Below are 22,015 nucleotides of genomic sequence, written 5' to 3' on the forward strand. Positions count from 1 at the left end.
GAACCATGAGGACAAAAGTCAATTGCTCAGGGTGGCTGAAAGGGAAGACAGAAGAGGGGGCCTAGTTATTTGTTGATACACTCAGATAATTATATCAGCCCTTAGTTTCCCATCCAGATTTCTTATTATATGAGGAAAATAAACGCCTTACTTGTTTAAGCTACTATTTGGAGCTTCAGCTGTTACTGTACTATTACTGTAATTGAACACATCTTAAGTGATATACATTTCCTTTTTGTGGTAGCATTGCAGGCTGAAGTGTTTGTCAATTTGTAGTAGACATAATAAATGTCGTAATTCATTTCATCCTCATTATAACATTATTTCATTTACTTAGACTTGTCTCTATCCCATCCTGTCTTAAATATGAGCAGCAGTTGAAGTGCTGCTGAGAATTGCAGGTGTCACTCTCACATTATTTCTGTAAGTTTGTGTGTGATGTAACTTTGCTGATAAAGTCTGTTCTTTATAAGAGCCCAGAGAAAGAGCATTATCAGTTAGCTTTTACTATATAATGAGCCGCCACAAACTTAGTGGCTTAAAACAGCTCCCGTGTATTCACGTCCTGATTCTGCAGGTTACCAGTTTGGACTGGTATCAGCTAGGCTCACTCCTGCTGAGCTGGCTGAGGTTTGGCTGCTCTAGGACGTCCTCACCATGGATAGCTGTAGTCTCTCTTCCTCTCACAGGCTAGCCTGGGGTGATTGACATGGCACTGTGCAGGGTTGCAAGAGAGAGGCCCAGCTTTGAAAGTGGCACATCATCACCGTTGTCATATTCTGGTGCCCAGAGCAAGATACAAACACAGCCCAGACTGAAGGGGTAGGTGAGTACACTCCACACTCTCATGATGAGAGAAACTGTGAAGTCATGTTGCCACAGGGCACGAATATAGAAAAGAGTCAAGCATGGTGACCATTTTTGCTGTCTACCACCAGGCACTGAGAGAACAGGGGAGAGGTATAGCAACGATTTTCTTAAAGGATTTCATCTCAGATTTCTAAAATTCAAGATAATAGCATGCCCTTCTTTATTAATACTGAATAAAAGGTGATCCCATCAGTCATCATCAGTTTTGGAATCGGTTTTCATTATTGCCAATTACATTTTGAACATCAGTTTAAAAAATAACACATAAGAAAATGTCACTTTGAGAAAACAAAAGTTGCCTGGCAGAAAGTGCAGGATTGACATGTGGTTGGACTTTTCTTTAATTCCGCATTTCTCATGGACCCATTTTAGGAGATTCTGTTTCCTCCAGAGGTTCCATGAGCAAATCAGTTTGAGAATCATGAACAGTATTTCTCATCATGTAGAGTAAAATTCAAGGCCTTGGGAAGTCTTGGCATTAAAGTACTTTGGCTGTTTAATTTAGTTAATTGGATTTCATTAGTGATAAGGTCAAATGTTATTGGTTTGATTTTTATATGGGCTGGTCAGTTAATTCTGTAGCTATTAACGCTCATGACACCGGCCTGCTATTGTCTTCATATTTCCCATCTGTCTTAAGGAACAGAAAAACAGAACAGGTAAGCAGTGTGAGCAACATTCACCAGTGTCTGGTTAATGGAAGAAAAGGCTTTTGTTTTAAAGATTTAAATTTTTATTAAAATGGCTTTAAAAAAGAAAAGCCACCCCATACTGTACAGCGTTTTTTTCCTGTTCAAATAATTTTTAATAATAGGTGGCATTCCTAAGTCCCTGGTACTACAAGAGTTTTATGTATATTAGCTTATTAATTCCCCCAAAGAATCCTATTAGGCAATTATTATTACACTATCCCTATTTTACAGAGGAAAAGTAACTGTTGAGGTTAAGTAACTTGCTCAGTTTCACAAGGGTAGGGCCATGATTCGGCAGTCTGGCTCCAAAGTCCCTATTCTTAATCACTATGCTGTACTGCTAAGAATCGCTCACCTAAGTACAGAGTTCTGTGGACAACATATGCATATGTTTTACAGGAAACGTACTTAAAATTATGTACAATGGAACATTCAGTCTCCCCACACAGTTTGTTGCCTGTGTTTTCAGTAATTGATCCATGGTGCCTTAGGTTGGAATGTGTTTTAATACAGAAAATCAAAATACCTATTGTTTCCAATGATGCCTTATCGGTTAATATAGGTGACAGAAATATCTTCCAAATGTAGAGAATTATATTGTTGTTTTAGATATAGTTCACCTCCTAGGAGCTTACTTCGCTTATCTTTGACAAGGAAGAGCAAGTCTTTATCAGACTGTTGTTACTGCTAAGACATCTAAGAGGTACTGTCATTCTACTTTATTCTACTTTAAATTTATGAAATCTACCTTCTCAAAGTCTTGGTGAAAAACATGTTTTTTTTTTGAGATGGAGTTTCACTTTGTCACCCAGGCTGGAGTGCAATGGCTCAATCTCAGCTCACTGCAACCTCCGCCTCCTGAGTTCAAGTGATTCTCCTGCCTCGGCCTCCTGAGTAACTGGGATTACAGGCACATGCCACCACGCCTGGCTAATCTTTCTTTTTTTTTTTTTTTTTTTTTTTTCAGTAGAGATGGGGTTTCACTGTGTTAGCCAGGATGGTCTTGATCTCCTGACCTTGTGATCTGCCTGCCTCAGCCTCCCAAAGTCCTGGGATTACAGGTGTGAGCCACCACGCCCGGCAGGAAAACATGTTTTATGTTTACATCAAAGAATAAGACTTTCCGTTTTAAAGAAAGAAATTATTAAATCACACCTTTGATATTTGAATTAAATCACATTTACCCGCCACAAATTTACATTAATAGTACCACTGGACAAATCATGTCAAGTATCTTTTTCTACTGTTTATGGGGCAGGACAATATGCAGAGTGAATATGAATGAAGGTATTTTTTACTTTAGGCTGTGAAGGACCTTATAGGCACAGAAGTGGTATGTCGTTACACACATTAAAAAAATGATTATACATTAGAAGACCACCTTGTAAGATCATGGGCATCTTTGTTTTTTGTTTGTTTGTTTTTAGACACATCTTACTCTATTGCCAAGACTGGAGTGCAGCGGCACAATCTTGACTCACTGCAACCTGTGCCTCCTGGGTTCAAGCAATTCTCATACCTCAGCCACACAAGTAGCTGGGATTACAGGTACCCGCCACCACACCTAGCTAATTTTTTTTTTTTTTTTTTTTTTTGAGACAGAGTTTCACTCTTGTTACCCAGGCTGGAATGCAATGGCGTCATCTCGGCTCACTGCAACCTCTGCCTCCTGGGTTCATGCAATTCTCCTGCCTCAGCCTCCCGAGTAGCTGGGATTACAGGCACGCGCCACCATGCCCAGCTAATTTTTTGTATTTTTAGTAGAGACAGGGTTTCACCATGTTGACCAGGATGGTCTCGATCTCTTGACTTCGTGATCCACCCTCCTCGGCCTCCCAAAGTGCTGGGATTACAGGCTTGAGCCACCACGCTGGCCCGCTAATTTTTGTATTTTTAGTAGAGACAAGGTTTCACCATGTTGTCCAGGCTGGTCTTGAATTCCTGGCCTCAAGTGATCCTCCCGCCTTAGCCTCTCAAGGTATTGGGATTGCAGGCATGAGCCACCATGCCCGACCCTCTTGTTCTCTTTAGTTCTCTTTTTAAGGTCATCTTAACAGGATTTCTTCCCCGCTCCATACACTATGAGGAATTACCCTTAGCAAATTTGGGAGGGAATATACACATCTTTGGAAGTGAGTATGTGGTTGTTCCTTATTTGAAGCATAGATCATACAGGTCTTACAATTTAGCTATTCATAAATGACCAAACCAAAAAAAAAAATCGATATCTATCTTACTACAAACTGTAGGGTTAACCAAAGAAAACAGTTACAATGATGATATTAAAGTAATAGTCATCTATAATTAATAAACAAGATAGCAGCATGTGCAGCCTATTACCATCTCAAGACAACACAGATAACAAAAGCAACCGTTCCGAAAATGGTTGTGCTCTTACCTCTCAGTCCCCATTCAGGGTAGGAACACTATAGTGTTGCTAGGCAGTGTGTGGTGAAGACAGTTCTTGGAGCAGTTTGGGGTCCACCAGTGATCTGCCAACAACATTGGCAGAATCACTAATTTGCAGTACCTTTGTAAAGATTATAGCTACATTTAATTATGAAAAGTGGTTATTTGCCATCATTCTTCAAAAACACTGATTTTTTTTTTCACTTTGAATGGCAAGCTAAATACTATGTTATTCTCGCATTGTTCTAGAAACCCCATAGTTTACAAATTTAGTGTGTGTATTCAGAATCACCCAAGCTGCTTGTAAAAAATGCAGCGTCCTGGCCCCATCCCCAGAGATTCAGGATGTGGCCCAAGACTCTACAGTTCAATAACTCCGCAAGTGATTCTGAGGCAGGTGGTCCATAGACCTTGAACCAAGGGCTTGCAACCAGAATTAGCCGGGCGTGGTGGCATGTACCTGTAATCCCAGCTACTGGGGAGGCTGAGGCAGGAGAATTGCTTGAACCTGGGAGGTGGAGGTTGCAGTGAGCCGAGATTGCGCCACTGCACTCCAGCCTGGGCGACAGAGCGAGACTCTATCTCAAAAAAAAAAAAAAGAGAAAGAAATTAATGCACCATCAGAACACCATAATAGTCATTGCTGCAGACAGGACTCACCAGTGGATACCAAAAAGTGATGGATGAAACTTTGAGAAGAAACAGAATGTTTGCATCAAATTTATCTCCTACAAGGTATCAATTACAAAAAGGAAAAATGGTAGCTTTGTTGTGGAGAATCCCCACAGACACCACTTTAATCAGATAGTCAAGGTCTACATCAATCAAAAGATCTTTTGCCATAATGTAGCCCCTGAAATTAGGCAGGAGAAGGGCACATTGCTTCTGTAGAATTCTTCCCAGTAGTGCAAAAACACTAACCATGAGAAAACACCAGATGAGCCCCAATCTCAAGTCTATGATACAAAACATCTGACCAGTATTCTTTGGAAGTGTCAAGGTCATAAAAGACAAGGAAGATGAGGAACTGTCATAGATTAGAGGGGACTAAGGAGCCATGGCAATTAGATACAACCTGGGATCCAGGGTTAGGTCCTGAAACAGAAAAGGAACATGAGTAGGAAAACTGGAAACATCTGAATTAAGTCTGTAGTTCAGCTAGTACTGTTGTAACATTGTTAAATCATTACTTTTGATGATTGTATTATAATATCTAAGATGTGGACAGAAAGGGAACCTAGGTGAAGGATATATGGGAATCTTCTATTTTGTGCTTATTCTCTATAACTAAAATTTTTTCACAATAAAAATGAAAAGAGTACATTTGCTTAGTATTGTGTATATACGGCAATAGTTTAGTATTGAAGAATATATACAGTCTTCACTTAGCTGACCTCTTCAGCATGTACCCGGCCCCCACCATACACTTTATTTCTAGCCAAACGAAATCATGTATTGTTAACCCCTTTGGAGGAAAGTGAGAGTAATACCATTTTTGTCTGGATTATAAAATATTTTAAACCAACATAGTAACTAGCTGCATGCCCACACCTCATTTGAAAAACTACAGCAACACAGCAAAGCCTGTGTTCCCATACTCTGTGGCATCCTGCACCTCTTGTGCACTTCCGCCACACCCTGTGACTGCTGCCACTCAGAGATAATCAGTGGAACTTCATGTTTACTATTCTTGTTCATTATTTTTCACTTTTCCAATCTTGGCATCAGATGCATCCTACCAATCAGCTCTACAACTTTTTTGCTCTGCATGTTTCTCTAATTCATTCCTTATCTGTATGCTGTGGATTTTCACTGTACAAATAACCAGTATTTATCCATTCTCTCACTGGAAAACATAATGAGTATTTTTTGTTGGGTTGGTGGTTGTTTTTTTGAATGGGTGCTGTTTATTTTTAAAAGTGTCTTCTGAGGCGAAAGGAGATCTCTACTCTTTCTGAACTCCAGTAACACTTATCTGTGACTTTTAACTTGGCATTTGTGACTTTCCATTATAATAATTGTTCTTTTCTCCCACGTCTGATGGAAAGCTTCTTAAGGGTCTGATTCCCAAAGATGGATGTTATTGGGGCAATAAGAATTTAATTTTCATGAATAAATAAATACTTAAATAATGAAGTAAACACTGTCACAGGTTTTGAGAATACTTGTGTTTATTCCCTTGGTTGTTACATGATGTTACCTCCTGGGGACTTTTCTTTGTTGGAAAGATTTATGCAGTGTTGGAAACTGGTCACTGAGGTGGAAATATAGAGCATAAATAAACCCTAAAGCTTTAATTTGAGAATTATGTGCTAAGTTTTCAAGCAACGCAGGTACTAGGGTGTACATGCATGTGCGCGTGGGTGTGCATGTGTGTGTGTTTTAACATCCTATAGGAAAGTTGACAAAATTAATAATAATTTTACCTGCATTTGGTATGGCAAAGCAGAGAAGAACTGACTAATTTGTATTAGGGCAAACTCTTGATTTTGTGCACATTCTTAATAAAAATTATAGTATTTGCTTTTTACCATTTAGAATCTATACTTAGAGTGGAATTACCCTAATTATTTTCCTCCAAAATTATTTTATTTAGATGTTGATCTACTCTGTAAAACATTTAACAGATTTCACAGCTGTCTTGCCTATCTTATTTGATTTCTTCAACAGCTTTGGCAGAAATAAGCAGTGCTAATATTTTCATCGATAATATTGGATAGATGGAACACTGGAAGGAAAGTTGGTGGAGATTAAAGACCTGCTCAAGGTCACAGAACAGTACCAGAAACCAGATATTTCAGTGTAATCCTGTCTCTGTCCAGATACTAGTTTCAGTACTTAAACTAAGCAAAAGTGTTAATTAAGATGTTGCTTAGCCAGCATTTTAATAGGTAATTCAGTAACATAATACCCACTTGACAGTTCATTAATCTGGGTGTTTCCCACCTTTAGTGAGAGTAACTATTGTTAGTGATTAGTAACTGCCTTTTTGCTGCCTTCTTTGTTAGAATGGTTCAAAGGAAAGCCTAAGCCAAACATTGCAAAAGAGCATGTTGTGACTGGTGTGTAGTTTAAAGGAAAGAAAATCTTAAAAGTGAAACAGATAGGAAGGTGTGACATAACCTTCAGTTAAGTATCTGAGATGACAAATGGTTTTTTGATAGCTTGAGACCTACAGAGGAATTAAAACCTCTCAGCATACAGATTAGTGCAGTTGATCACTCAAATTGCAATTTTATAAAATGCAGAAGGAGTACACTTAGAATATTGTCTTCTTGTCAGAAATGCACCTTTGTGCTTGAAAATGATAAAAAATTACAATCGATCCTTAGAACTGTTCTGTTCATCTTTATTGATCAGGTGCAAGAAAGATAAATTGTAGCCCAAATAAGATTATAGTAAATGTTAGCATCACAGGGGACTATAGGTTGATAGAAAGCCATTCATCATCTCAAATGGTGACCTGTCCGTGGCTCCAGCCACCCTGAGTCTGCTGTCTAATCACATACCTATTGATTTTATCTACATCCAAGAATCCTGGATGTGACTGTCATTGGACAACCTAGATTGTTAAATGCAAAGGGGTCACTGGTGTGAAGAGGATTTCACTTTTATTTTTTTACCGACCAACAATGATTTATTAAAAAATAAATGATCCCAAGCCATGCATGTGAAACTTGAGTGATTAGAGGATGAAAGGTACACAATTGACCACTGTATTGTGGTGGTATTTGTGGTGGTTTTTTTTTTTTTTTTTTTTAAATGCAGTGCGTTTTGCAGGACATTTCATTGAGTCTCAGGGCTCATGGGGTCATTTAGGCCACCTCCTGCAATAAGACCAGTTCCAGTGTAGCTAAGTCAGAATGGATACATTTTGCTGCCCCAGGAAAGGCATGACTTTGCCATTGCATCTTGGTTTATGTTGTTTATGTGTCCATTCATGTTAGTAGTGGAAACATTTTTTCTTAAAATTATCTAAATCTGCCCCCTTGTTCCTACTGATTAGTCATAACTGTTGCTGTTCTTGTGGTCATGTGAAAATGATAGAACAACTTATACTCCATAAAGAATATATCTTTTTTTTTTCTTTTTGAGACAGAGTTTTGCTCGTTGCCCAGGCTGAAGTGCAATAGCATGATCTTGGCTCACTGCAACCTCTGCCTCCTGGGTTCAAGAGATTCTCCTGCCTCAGCCTCCTGAGTAGCTGAGATTACAGGCATGCGCCACCACACCACGCTAATTTTTTTTTTTTTTTTTTTTTTTAAGTAGAGATGGGGTTTTACCATGTTGGTCAGGCTGGTCTCGAACTCCCGACCTCAGGTGATCCGCCCGCCTTGGCCTGCCAAAAGTGCTGCGATTATAGGTGTGAGCCGCCATCTTGACAACAAATAGATTGTGTAGAACAAGTTGATCTTTAATATCCTAGTAGGAACACAATGGAATAATAGGTAAATATGAATGTATGTGAATTTCAGTTTTTGATCTCAGGCATCCTTTGGTCTTACAAAGGTAGATTCCAAATAATGGCGATTTAAAGAATCTTTCCAAAATGTTAGGAATTTTCTCCAAAGGATAAAATAATAAGAAATTGTAACTGTGAAAATGTATTCTGTAATTATAATCCACATACCAACAACTCTACTGTTATTTAAACGAGTAGCTTTACATGTGTTTCATAAGTATCCATGCCACTTATACAAGAAAGCCTTCTACTGCTTGAGTGGCTGAAACAAGGTTTTATGTATTTTTTGAAGTTGTAAATCTTCCACACGTTTTGTCATATTAGATAGTGAAAACTTTGCTATCAATCTTTGTCCACAGAGCTCAGAGTTCTACAAAGTCACCACTGAACAATATCAGAAAGCTGCTGAAGAGGTGGAAGCAAAGTTCAAGTAAGTTTTTAGTAGCATTATAATTATTTACTATTCTTAACAAGATGAAAGCACAATTTTAGTGCTTTTTTTTGGTATTTTTATTTTATTTTATTTTTATTGCATTTTAGGTTTTGGGGTACATGTGAAGAACGTGCAAGATTGTTGCATAGGTACACACATGGCAGTGTGATTTGCTGCCTTCCTCCCCTTCACCTATATCTGGCAATTTTAGTGCTTCTTGAACAGAACATAGTTTGTTATATAGCACTCTAGAATACTTGGAAGAGTTTTGGGGTGGTTGAGATGGGGCCATGTAATCTGCTATACTGGAATTCATATGCCAAGGAAAAGACATTTGATGAAAGCTTGTTACAAATCAATGTATTTTATAAACGGGGCGGCGGGGGAATTGAAAGCAATGGTAATAGAATTTTCATTTGTAATAATATATAAAATAGAATGCCCTTGATTATGAAGCTCATGTTAAATTGCTACTCTATTAATGGAAACATAGAAACCATTCACTTTTGTATAATAAAATGGTGGGCATGTCCAAATTTGGGTATCCTCCTTTCTCATGGTTAGACTGTTTTCATTTCTTCACATGTACCTTGAAAGCATTTAAATCATAGACTTTACCTGGCCCTTGATTATGAAGGTGATGTTAAATTGCTACCTCTCTTAATCCTTGGAACGTTTAAAGGAATGTTCTGTAATTGATGGATCAAAGTGTCCGTGACCCATAGCCTTGTACTTTCCCTTTGCTGCCAGTTCTCACATTAGGTAAGAAGACATCATTCAGAATTGTTCTGAGTATATAAATAGTTCTATTGTGTAACCCCTATTACTAGCACATGTGCAAATTAGTGAAGCAAAAAAAGTTGTTGTGACAGCTTTAGCTGAAAGATTGCATCGGGCTCTGACCTCCTTCCTTGCACATGTTTACAAGCATTTGATAAAATGATTAAACCCTAAGGTGGAATTACTACTTTCTGCTACAGTACAAATTGTGTGGTAATGGATATTAGCGTTACTGTAATGTGGATTAAAATAAAAATTTTTTAAAATTCAAGATAGTTTGAGGTTTATTTAAACAGCCTTCCCCAGTAAATTATCTCTTTAGAGGCAGCAGAGAGAGACCTTCTAAGGATGGGCCACAAGTCTCACTATTAAATATTAATGTGAGATCTTAAGAATTTAGACATATTAATAGAACTGGGTATAGATTTTATTTTAAAAGTTACTCTACATGTATTATTTTAAGTTACGTGTTTGTTTTTCTCCCTAATGATATAGTGACTTTTTTTTTTTTTTGGTGGTAAACGATTTTCTGTCTCTATATCATGAGAACCTTTGAATTGACTCCCTAAATATTTATTATAAGACAATAGCTGTAAAAACAACTAAGTTTAAGATACATCAGAGATGAATTTTGACTAGAGTGATCTGTGAAGTCTTCATAAGAAATTTGATTTTTTAGTTGAGGCTTTAAGAAGAGTATTGAGTAGGTGGAAGGGAAAGATTTTCAGAAGGAAAGCTATGCTCTATAGTTGGTGAGTGACAAAGCAGTGGCTTGAGTCAGACAGACTAGTGCAAGATAAAGCTGGAAAGGTCAGTGGGTCTTTAGCTGCTGGGCTGTGAAGTTTGGTCTTCATTGAGCAATGAGTCATGGGAAGATGTTTGACCAGATGAGTGCTTTTATTTCTGGGTTCCTGAAGGAAAAGTAACCTGACAGGGGATGTGAGTTTTAGTTGGAGGCATGAAAAATAAGATCCAGAAGAATGAGTTAAGGTCAAGCACGGTGGCTCACATCTGTAATCCCAGCACTTTGGGAGGCTGAGGCAGGAGGATCACTTGAGGCCTGAAGTTCAAAAACCAGCCTGGTCAACATAGTGAGACCCTGTCTCTACAAAAGAGAAACTTAAAAATTAGCCAGTTGTAGGGGCATATACTTGTGATCCCAGCTATTGGAGAGGCTGAGGTGGAGAACTGCTTGAACCCAGGACTGCAGTGAGCTATGATTGCGCCATTGTACTCCAGTGACAGAGCGAGACCATGTCTTAAAAAAAAAGAGAAAAAAAAATTAGATGGGGAGTCTCTACAAGTGAAAGAGGAAAAAAGTGTTGTTGAAAGTTTAGATGTGGTACCAGGCATGATGGCTCACGCCTATAATCCCAGCACTTTGGGAGACCAAGGTGAGTGGATCACTTGAGGCCAGGAGTTCAAGATCAGCCTGGGCAACATAGCAAAACTTCATCTCTACTAAAAATGCAAAAATTAGCTGGGCATGGTGGTGAATGCCTATAATCTCAGCTACTGGAGTAGCTGAGGCAGGAGAATTGCTTGAACCCAGGAGGTAAAGGTTGCAGTGAGCCGAGATAATGCTATTGCACTCTAGCCTGGGCGACAGAACAAGACTCTGTTTCAAAAAAAGAAAAAAAAAGATTAGACATGAATTCGTAATTAATTGGTGTGTTAGTTTGCCAGAGCTGCAAAGTGCCACAGACTGGGTGGCTTAAATAACAGAAATTTATTTTCTTACTGTTCTGGAGGCCAGAAGTCTGAGGTCAAGGTGACATTGGGGCTGATGGCTTCTAGGTCTCTCTCCTTGCCTTATAGCTGGCCATCTGCTCCCTGTGTCTTGATATGGTCTTTCCTCTTGTGTCTACATGCTAATCTTCTTTTCTTACAAGAATACCAGTCATATTAGACTAAATCCCCTCTTATGACCTCACTGCAATTTAATTACCTCCTTAAAGACACTCATCTCAAATACAGTCACATTCTGAGGTATTGAGCAATGGAGTTATGAATTTTCAGGGGACACAGTTCATCTCCTAACATTTAGATAAAAGGGGCAAAAGAAACAGAATTATGAGGTTAGCAGATTGGAAAATCGGTGGAAAGTAGATTTCATAGAGAAAGATAGGTCTGGTTTTAGATGGAAAAATCTCTGTCCTGAAGTTCTGCCCAGCTGCCATGTCATTCAGCCTGAGCTAGGCTTGGAGAGCGAGAGGCCACATGAAGCACAAGGTTGACACCATGATGACTGACCTCCTGCAAGTCAGCAGGGCCCTCCCTGTAAGTTAGACTTTGTTTTAAATAGAACCACAACAGCATCATTCTGTCTTACCTTTTAAATATATTATTCAAGAGTTAATAATCTGGCCGAACTGTGTAGTAAAGAATTGGCCTTGCCCAAAGAGAGGTCTGGATTTTGTACCAAGCTCCTGGGAAATGCAAAATCCTTGGAATTTCCTAAGTGATAGAAATTGTTATTCTCAGCCAGGCACGGTGACTCAGGCCTGTAATCCCAGCACTTAGGGATGCTGAGGTGGTTGGATTGCTTGAGCAATCCAGGAGTTCGAGACCAGCCTGTCCAACACGAGGAATCCCTGTCTTTACAAAAAAAAAAAAAAAATTAACTGGGCATGGTGGCACATGCCTGTAGTCCCAGCTACTTGGGAGGTTGAGGTGGGAGGATCACTTGAGCCTAGGAGGCAAAGGTTGCAGTGAGCTGAGATGGCACCACTGTCTTCCAGTGTGGGCAACAGAGTGAGACCCTATCTCAGAAAAGAAGAAGAAGAAGAAGAGATAAAAAAGAAGAAGAAATTGCTATTCTTGCTGGGCCCCTTGGACCATGTGGTAACAGCTCAGCCTCTGGGGAGGTGAGTTTATGATGGGGACCATCAGTCAGTCAAGCTGTTTAATGAGGCGCCAATAAAACTCTGAACAGTGCTGCTCAGGTGAGCTTTCCTGGTTGACAGTACTCCATGGGTACTGTCACACATTAATCCCTGGAGGGCAGCAGGTCCTGAGGACATTGGAAGCTTTGCATTTGGAACTCCCACCCAGGTTTCGTCCTATGCATCTCTTCCTTTGGCTGATTTTCTGTATCACTGCCCTATAGTAAACCATAACTGAGTTTAACAGCTTATAGTGAGTTCTGAGTTCTTTCAGTGAATTATTTAATCATGAATTTTGGGTGGTTTGGAACACCGCCCCCCCACCCCCATTGCTGTTAATGTCAAAATCCAAGGGCAATTTTGGAGACTGTGCCCTTGGATTTTGCAGTTTGACTAACTCCAATACACACAAAATCCAGGTTTTAACACACTGTGAAGAAATTTTCATAGCTAGTTTTTTAGAGAGTGGTTTTCATTATATCATTTCCCCCCCAGCTACTTCCTGCTAGACTGAGCTTCCTAGAATGTTGTATTTTGATTTGCAGTGAGTTTATTAGCTTCACACCTAGGAAGTGATAGTACATTGGGTCTAGGAGATGCTTACCATCTTTAAAGGCACAGAGATTACTTAGTAAACTGCTGTTTCTTCTTAGAAGTTTGGCCATCTCAGATAATCAGGACTTTTGTAAGATAATATGTAATATTTGCATTGCATGACAGGGATTTTTTGCCTGGTCAGATTATTTTCACTGGCTCCTATCTGTATGACCAGCTTAGCACCTGTAAGCGTCACCTTGAAGAGCTCTATCTTGAATCTAAACCTGAACTCAACAGTTCCTCTTAGGCAACAAGTTCTGAAGGACTTTGAGGAGAATTTATTTAATTTTATCTGATGAAAGTAGGATTCATTTGTTGTGCATCTTGGTTACAGGAGATAGAAGCTTTTGAAAATGCAACGTCAAGGCAGTATTATATACCTGATGAGGGGTCACGCAAATCACTGTAAAGAGAAAGAAAGTTACCAAGAGCATTTGAAGCTGCCCGTGACTAACACCAGCACATCGATGCAACCTACCAGAATAGCTAATGGAATTATTTTAGGGATGCTTAAAATATTCACTCCTACTTAAGTCCCTCATAGTTTTGGCAGTATAACACTTTAGAATTAATGGATTGTTTTCTCCTCCTTTATCCACACGTCATTCATACATAGAGCCACCCCTTGTGGCAAGCTGAGCTCTGAATATACAACTAAGAAAACAGGCCAGGATCTTACTACTAGCATGGAACTCTGAGTTCATCAGAGAAAAACAAAAGCAAGACAAATTTTTTAAATGATGATCTTTTTAAAAATCCTAAGTTAGTTCTCCTATATTGGGGTGATTGCATTCGTAATGCATATCAAGTTATTAACAATATTACTTACCGTGATTTCAGTGGGAATTAAGGGATTTGAAGATAATTGGACTTTTTACTTTCCCACAATAGATTTAAAATTTTTGCTTCAAAACCTAAATCACTGAGCAAATCTAGCATTCTTTTTACATGTAGCTTTAATTCAAAAGGAATATTTTCTCTTCTCTCAATCCAACTAAAACAGTAATTATCAACACTTCATGTCACATTTTATAGCAACTTAGGGTGCTAGTTTCTATTATATGATGCTAGTACCATGTTATAGCTCATCCTAATGCAAATTATATTTTAGATTAATCCTTATATTGTACCTCATAGGTAATTAATTAAACAAAATATTGTTTTAATAATGTTTCATGTGTAGTTCTTAACACAGGTCTAGCACAAAGTAATAAATATTACATTTTATCATGATATTCAAAAGTTATGAAACTGTGCCATCAGAGAAATTTCTGTATTTGTTTTTAAACAAATTCTAGATGCTACCTCTAACTAGCACATTAGAAGGAGTTCTTACCCTTAGGGAGCTAATACTCTAGCTAGGAGCGACCAGCACATAAAGCACTCATAGGAAGCATGTAAGAGAATCCGCACAGCAATGTAGCTGGAGTGCTGCCGGCCTCCTGTTTCTTGGTCAATGTCAGCATCAGATCTCTGTGGCTACATTGGAGCTGATATGCCATGCCTATAGAAGGAAGATGTTACCAGAGTGTTTATGCACGTGAATTGTTTTTAAAATAGAAAAGCAAATATCAAGTAAATGTAAAACAAATATCAAAAACATGTTTAAAGGCAATATACATCGTAAAGACAATGTAATAGTAAACAAATGAAAAGCATTTTAAAGACAATTGATATTTCACTTTCATTCTGTCCTCTACATACTGAAGTGGTAAGTTCCTATTTTCCATAAAAGAAAGAAAAAATACACAATGAAAGTGATATAGATCTATTGAAAATTTTTGGAATGATTTCATTAGAGGTAACTTTTTAACATGGCTTCAGTGTCTTTGAAAGAAGAAGCACTTTTAAAGAAGTACAGTTCTATGAACTTGGATGTGAATACCAGTAATACTCCTTCGTGTGCCAGATTTTAGAGGGGTTTTCGCTTTTATCCTTGAATGAAGTTGTTGAAACCCGACTTGTAAATTTAGGCTCATAGAAGCAGCTTGGGTTATCCTTATAAAGTATTAAAAGATTAGTTACCCTGTAAAAGTAGTTCAGGTGATTTTAGAGTATCTGAGAAATGCTATGCAAAACTCATACAGTTAAAATGGACTTTTTAAGTATTACCCTGTATTTAAAGATTTTCTTCAACGTAAAACTCTTTAACTTTAAAATGTCCTTGATTTTTTTTTTAAGGGGGTAACACTTTAACTGGCAATATTCTTTAGTTTCTTTTTTCGGTGTAAGATTTTAATAGCTATGCCACAGATGAATTTGTGAAGCTGAGGAAAATGTGCCAATAGTATCAGCAGGTGTTTTTCATGTTCTGTATAATTACACATGTGTATCATGGACAGTTTTAAGCAGCGATGTTTAAAGATCCTGCTTAATTGGCTGTAAAATAATTAAATATGGTTTTGACTGGCAAATTTATAATTCTGTTAGATGCATAAGCCAGTGAGCCTGAATGTCAATGCAACCTCAATTTGGAAATATTAGATTAATAGAACTAATTGTACTAAAAATGCAAAGTTTACTCTGATTAATAGTCTTAAAATTCTTCTAGAAGTTTAGTCAGGTAAATTTATGTTATTTTCCTTTCTTCTTAAACTTTTAATTAAAACTTATTTCAAAAGTTTGAGCTATTCGGTTCTGTGCTTCGCTTTCTAGTTTCTCTGAAGTTGAGTTCTTGCAATTTGTCAGTGACTTCACCTGCCTTATTGAGTAACTTGCCTTATCAAAAGTATTAAAATTATATGCTGATGTGCTTGTATTTGTATCTACAGCTGACAGGTACCCTGAACATCTTCTCTAACATGTATTGATGTCTACTTATAACCTACTTTAGTGCTGTGTGAATGGATCTAATATACCAAATGTACATGATAAATGTTTTAGCTCTGATTCTCATTGATCAGTTTTGAAATGATCAAATGTTTTATCTCAGTAAGACACTAATTCACATTGATCACATTCTGAATGATCAAGTTGACTTGGTTTCTGCTGAACACAAATTGTATTAAAACAACATTACTTGAACATACTGCCTTCTCTAATGCAGGAGTTATGTTACCAGTGGTTACATTATAACTGGAGTTATTGTATTATAAAGTTGTCTCCTTCATAATGAAAAGTTTACACAAGAAGAAAAGAATGCGATATTACAGGAAGAACAGGGCTTCAGGCAAGGATTTGGGCTTTTACTAACTAATTAAATTCTGCATTTGTATTGGGCCTTTTTCCCCCCTTTTTTAATTTGAAGGTCTGTGAGCGAGAAATATAGCAGCTGCAGTGGTGACATTTTATTCCCCAAGGTCCTTGGAGCCAAGTAACATCTTGATTATACAGTAAGAGACTTAGTAGTGGAAGAGGCAAAATTCTGGATAAAGTAAATATACCTATACCCTTTGTGCACGAGCCTCCTGGTTACAATTATGTTTTTAGAAGTTTAGGGTTATTTGTTGGTTTTTGTTTTTAAAACATCAGCTCACCTACGTCAGCTTCCGTAGTATTTCATGTCCCCTCTGGAGTTTGTGAATATGCTGCTGGAGGAGGATTTCAGTTCTGAAATTGAAGAAGGATGCTTATGTACTTACAAATATACTTTGTATATGAAGCTAATGGCAAATACACATTTGGCTGTCACATAGACTTGGTTATTTAGAATACCCAGCTCCTCAGGCAGGTTATTTATTATGTCTTTGGCTTGTGTCTTCCATCTGTAAAATGTAAATTATAACTGCCATCTTCTGTAGGGCATTTAAGCTGAGAAGTTTTAAAAGTTAACTAAGAAAGTTGTCTCTGATCCTTATCTAAAACATGGTCTTAAGTTGTTGTTTGATTCAATGTTGTAGATGATGTTGTAGATGTTGTAGATGATGCAGTTTTAGGAATGTTGTAGGTGCATTTCCTTCTGTATCTCATCAGGGATCTGTAGAGTAGAGTACTCCCAGCTCCCAAGCTGTTAATCTGCCTGGTTTGTTTGTCGGTCTACCTCCCATCAAGCAACAAATTAGTTCCAAGGAAAATGAGACCGGCTTTGGAGCATGCCTGTATTTGATAGTATTTCTTATGATACCCATTTAGAATTGGTCATATTTACAAAGACAACTTTGGTGATTAATGCTTTTCCCCCCTTCTAAAATTGGAGCCCTTCGAATCATATCTGTCTGGTTATTTAATTTCTTTTTAGTTCCTTGAGTTAAATTTCTATACTTAGTCTAAATACTGTAGATAATGGAAGTAAATGCCAAGAAACATTAACCAGAGAGATTTTCGTCTGCACTATGTCTCTGCTCCATGACTGGTCACCACAGTATTCCACTCAACTCAGTGGTATCCCCCTGAAAAGGGCAGGGCAGATAGCACAGCTGATTGGAATATAGGTATAAAAAGGGCAGGAGCAGGAGTGTGCACCAAGAACAAAGAGTATTGTTCGGGAGTATTGTCTCTAAAAAGAATGCAAACTGCAGCCATCTCACGAACATGATCGCAAGATCAAAAGGATCACTTTGGAAATTTTTTTCATCACTTCAGCATAGGGTGTAAAGGAATCTCAACTGGTAAAATAAGCTGCTGATGGTACAGTCAGATTGGCTGCGTCCTTCCTCAGTCCATGACCTGGCATGCTCTTCTCTGTTCTTGCCATGGCAGTTGGGTTTGTTGATGTTGCACCAAGCGGCTTCTTTCCTTTCGTATGAGCAGTTTATGTGCAAACATGTAAATGATCAAACCATTCTTGTGACCTTAGGTTTGTGGCCACATGCTCCTGGATTCATGCTTCATTCTGTGTGAGCTAACAAATCGTTCTGTCTTCCCCAACGGGAACATTGCTATTGAACTTTCTTCTTGATCAATATGATCCATTAAGAATCTAGTATACCCTACATGGTTATATGAAATATTAATTGCACACTTTGAGTTAAATGAAGATTCTGCTGACATGATAGCTTATTTCTTTCCTTGTATCATAATATTTTAAATGAGAATATTCTGAGTTCTAGGTTACACGATATTTTGGAATTTGTTTATTGATCTTTGCTTACTTGAGTAATTAACTACACAGCTCACAGTTCGAAAAGACATTTGAGACTCCTAGGTTTGTCCTTTTGACAATTCCAGCTAGAATTCATTTACTTTTTAAGGGCTCCAGTTAAAAATAATTTCTTTGATTTTCCTTTGATGCTTTCAAAGATAAAACATATTTTGTGTTTTGACTGCAACTAAGCCACAGATAGAAAGCAGTAAAGCTTGTAGAAAGGCCAATTAGAGTTAATTGTCTGACTGACCTGCCCTGTTATAAGATGTCCAGAAAGACTTCTAGAGGGTAGAATTTAAATTCTGTCCTTGTGTCAGATATGCCAAGTTAGCAGTCTTAGGACTTGAGCATAATTAAAGAAGTCATCTACACATAAAAATGTAGCTCAGAATAGTTTCTAGAACATTGCATGGGTTCTTCAGCCATAGCATAACATCTAATTAATTAAGTTTTATCACTCCAGAGTTTGGTAAGCCTATTCCAAATGCTGTCAGTACTTCCCTGGTTTCAGCCAGATAATTCACTTACAAATGTATTTGACTGCCCATTCACTCTGCCTGGGTAAAACCACATACTAAAACTGAAACCAGAACTTTCAGGATACATTGTACTTAAACTTGTATTCTTGTTGTTCATATGAATGTATAATTACGAAGTCACCCCTCATGGTTTCAGTCTTATCAAGGATTCTTATTTCTGGCTCTTCTGATTTTTCTTAAGATATAAGCAAACAAAATGCAAAAATTGATAAATTGGACCTTATGAAATTTTAAAATTCTGCCTATCTTAAGACATCATTAGGAAAATTTTTTTACTGGGCAAAAGACTTGGATACTTCAAAGGAAGATGTAAGAATGGCCAATTAGCACATGAAAGGGGTTTCTACATCATTAGATATCAGGGAAATGCACATTTAGAACATAGGAATGGAGAAAATCAGGAAGACTGACAATACTAATTGTCTGGAAGATTGTGGAGAAACCAGAACTTGTACTTTGCTGCTGGGGGTATACAATGGCAAAAGACTTTCGAAAAAAATGTTGGCAGCTCATTATAAATGTAAAGCATACACTTGCTATATGATGCAACAAGTCTAGTCCTAAGTATTTGCCCAAAAGAAATGAAAATGTACGTCTGCAAAAAGACTTGTACACCTGTGTTCATAGCACATTTATTCATAGTGTCAAAAACTAGCAACAATCCAAATGGTCATCATTGAGGGAATGGAGAAACAAAACCTGCAGTATTCTGCTCAACTCAGTGGTATCCTGCAGAAAGGGTCAGGGCAGATGGCAAAGCTGATTGAAATATAGGGATAAAATGTGCAGTGTTCTACTTTATATTCATACAGAAGAGCACTGTTCAGCAGTAGAGAAGAGCAAGCTACTGATACATGTAACAGCACGAATGGATCTCAAACATCATGTTACACAAAAAGAAGCCAGACGCAAAACAGTGCTTCCTATGTGGTTCATTTAAATGAAGTTCAAAAATAGGCAAAATATGCCTTTGGTGGGACTAGAGGAAATTTGATTGGAAAGAAGACGCAGGCAGCATTTCTGAGGTTTTGGGAATATTCTGTTGTGTTCTGTGTGGTGGTTTTACAAGTAGATAAGGGTATGTAACTTCTAATACAATATGAACACTTGATACTGGTATGTTATGAGCAGCCCTAATCTGGAAACCCCAAATCCTCCCAAATCTAAAACTTTTTGTGTGCCGACATGATGCCACAAACTGGAAATTCCACACCTGACCTCATGTGACAGGTCACAGTCAAAGGCAAGTGCACAGTCAAATGCAGTTTATTCACTGTCCCTCAGAAAACAATGACCTTCAGGCTATGTGTGGCATATATGAAATGTAAATGGATTTCATGCTTTGGTCTGGGTCCCTTCCCCAAGATGTGTCCTTATGTATATGCAAATATTCCAAATTCCAAAACTCACATTCAAAAACACTTACATTCCCAAGCATTTCAGGTAAAGGATACTCAGCCTGTACGTTAATTATACCTACAACACCCTAAATTCAGTTAGGAAAAAATGCCACAAATATTGGGAATTCCCAGCTTCTGCCTGTGGGTAAAATGTTTCTTCAATTTAATCACAATCTTAAATAAATGATTCCTAATCCTGTCCATAGTCATGTTTTTTTCATTAGAATTTGAATCCCTTATCTCAAACTCAGGGCTGTTCATTCAGGATATTTTATTACTAGAGAAATAGAGAGGGATAAATCTTGCTTATATTTCATTTATTTATTTTCTTAAAGAATCAGTCTGTTTTCCACCCCATGAAGTTACATATGCCTGTTGTACTCTCTTCCTCTTCAACCTAGGAACCTTGCAGGTAGGCTTGGTTAAGGATTGAAAATTACTTTTGATAAAGGGATTTCAAAGGCAGTATTTGTGAATGAAGCATTTGTACAGTAACACTGGTACTTTTTAATATAATAATCATATGCAGCAATTTATTCATACTATTTATTGAGTCCTGGCAGAGTGCTTGAAAACTTGTAAAAGCTTTTCGTCTTGGCCCTTCTTTACATGTTGAAATGAAAGCACACATGTTCATATGTTAAAGTGTCGCCAAGCATCTCCAGCTTGCTCACATGCCTGCCTTAAGTTATTTCATGTGCTTTCTCATTCAGCGGCCAATAGTTAAATTGCTGTGTTCCTTTTGTGAGTGTGTATGTCTAAATGCTGGTAATCAACTGAATCCCTGGAAATTTGATAAATGTGCTCATTAAGGAGAGTTCTTGCTCTTGGCTCCATTTCACAAGTCACCTCAGCTAGTGTTTCTGGATGAAGCTGGCAAGAGACACTGTGTTGTGATACATCTGGCTTTATACTCCTTTTCAAGGACTAAAACCTCCTTTTTTGGTATGTTAAACAAGCATTGTAGGGATATTGCGATTACAAAGAAGTATGCTATTTGCCAATTACATTATTTACACAAGAAAGACCAAGTGCTGCTGCTGTGTGGTGGAATTTTTAATTTTTTATGCACTGCCAGTTGCTCCTCCTCTTGTTCTCTTGAGCATCTGAAATTACACAAATACCTATTCATTTGTGAGACAGAGCCATCCATGCAGACTCTGAAGTCCACCAGTTTGCCACTGGCATAGAGCTCAACAAAGCTGCCTATGTGAGAGATGCATTCAGCATGGTTTGTGATTGGGATGTCGAAGGTAGCATACACCTGTTCCTGCTTTCAGGATGAAAAATGAATTGCCAATTATCATAGACATGTTCAGACATGACGCTTCATATGGTAGAAGCTTGCTCAGCCTGCTTTATGCTGGGCTCCCAACTATGAAACCATCAGTTCTGAAAAAGAGGTGTGTTGGCAAGGAGGAGAAAAGAGAAGGGTATCAATCCTTGATCTGTTACCATTTTTTGTGCTTGTGCAAGCTGTGGGCAGGACGTCAGTGCCTCATACCTTTGTTTCCCAAGCAAATGTCTTTAACAAGATGAAGTGATCAAAGCTGGGTGCCAGTGCATTATCACAGTCTCATTACTTTGCAAGCTGCATGCCCAGATGCTGCTGTTTTCTGCATCAGGCTTCACTGATTTACATTCATAACACCTCCATTACAGCTCATTTGGTACTGCTCATAATCAACCAGTTCTTGTCTTTTCCTGATACTGTTTCTCCAATACAAAAGACACTAGTGTAATGAAGAAAATAGCGTTGCTGGTGTAGAATACATCTTTAAGACATCATGGTTAATTGACAAGAAGCAGAAGCAAAATGCTTTGTGACAACTTAAATCATTTGTGGTTTTGGTTTGGTTAGTTGGGTGTTGATTTGGGGGTGTTTTTGAAGTCTGTAAACTTGAGATGTTATATATTACCAGCAG

The 22,015-nt window shown here is 38.0% G+C and overlaps 1 protein-coding gene across 2 annotated transcripts in view; it reads left to right on the forward strand.

Moving 5' to 3' along the window:
* CHCHD3 (coiled-coil-helix-coiled-coil-helix domain containing 3) overlaps window positions 1-22,015 on the forward strand; it is a 298,848-nt gene that overhangs the window by 237,993 nt on the left and 38,840 nt on the right. For both annotated transcript variants that reach the window (XM_021673837.2, XM_021673838.2), the window contains one exon: window positions 8,793-8,863. In XM_021673837.2, coding sequence (XP_021529512.1) covers window positions 8,793-8,863 — 71 coding nt within the window. The remainder of the gene's footprint in view (window positions 1-8,792; window positions 8,864-22,015) is intronic.

The sequence above is a fragment of the Aotus nancymaae genome, unplaced genomic scaffold (genome assembly GCF_030222135.1).
Source record: "Aotus nancymaae isolate 86718 unplaced genomic scaffold, 86718_ANA_hifiasm-v0.15.2.pri h1tg000002l, whole genome shotgun sequence".
In the NCBI taxonomy this organism is placed as follows: Eukaryota; Metazoa; Chordata; class Mammalia; order Primates; family Aotidae; genus Aotus; species Aotus nancymaae.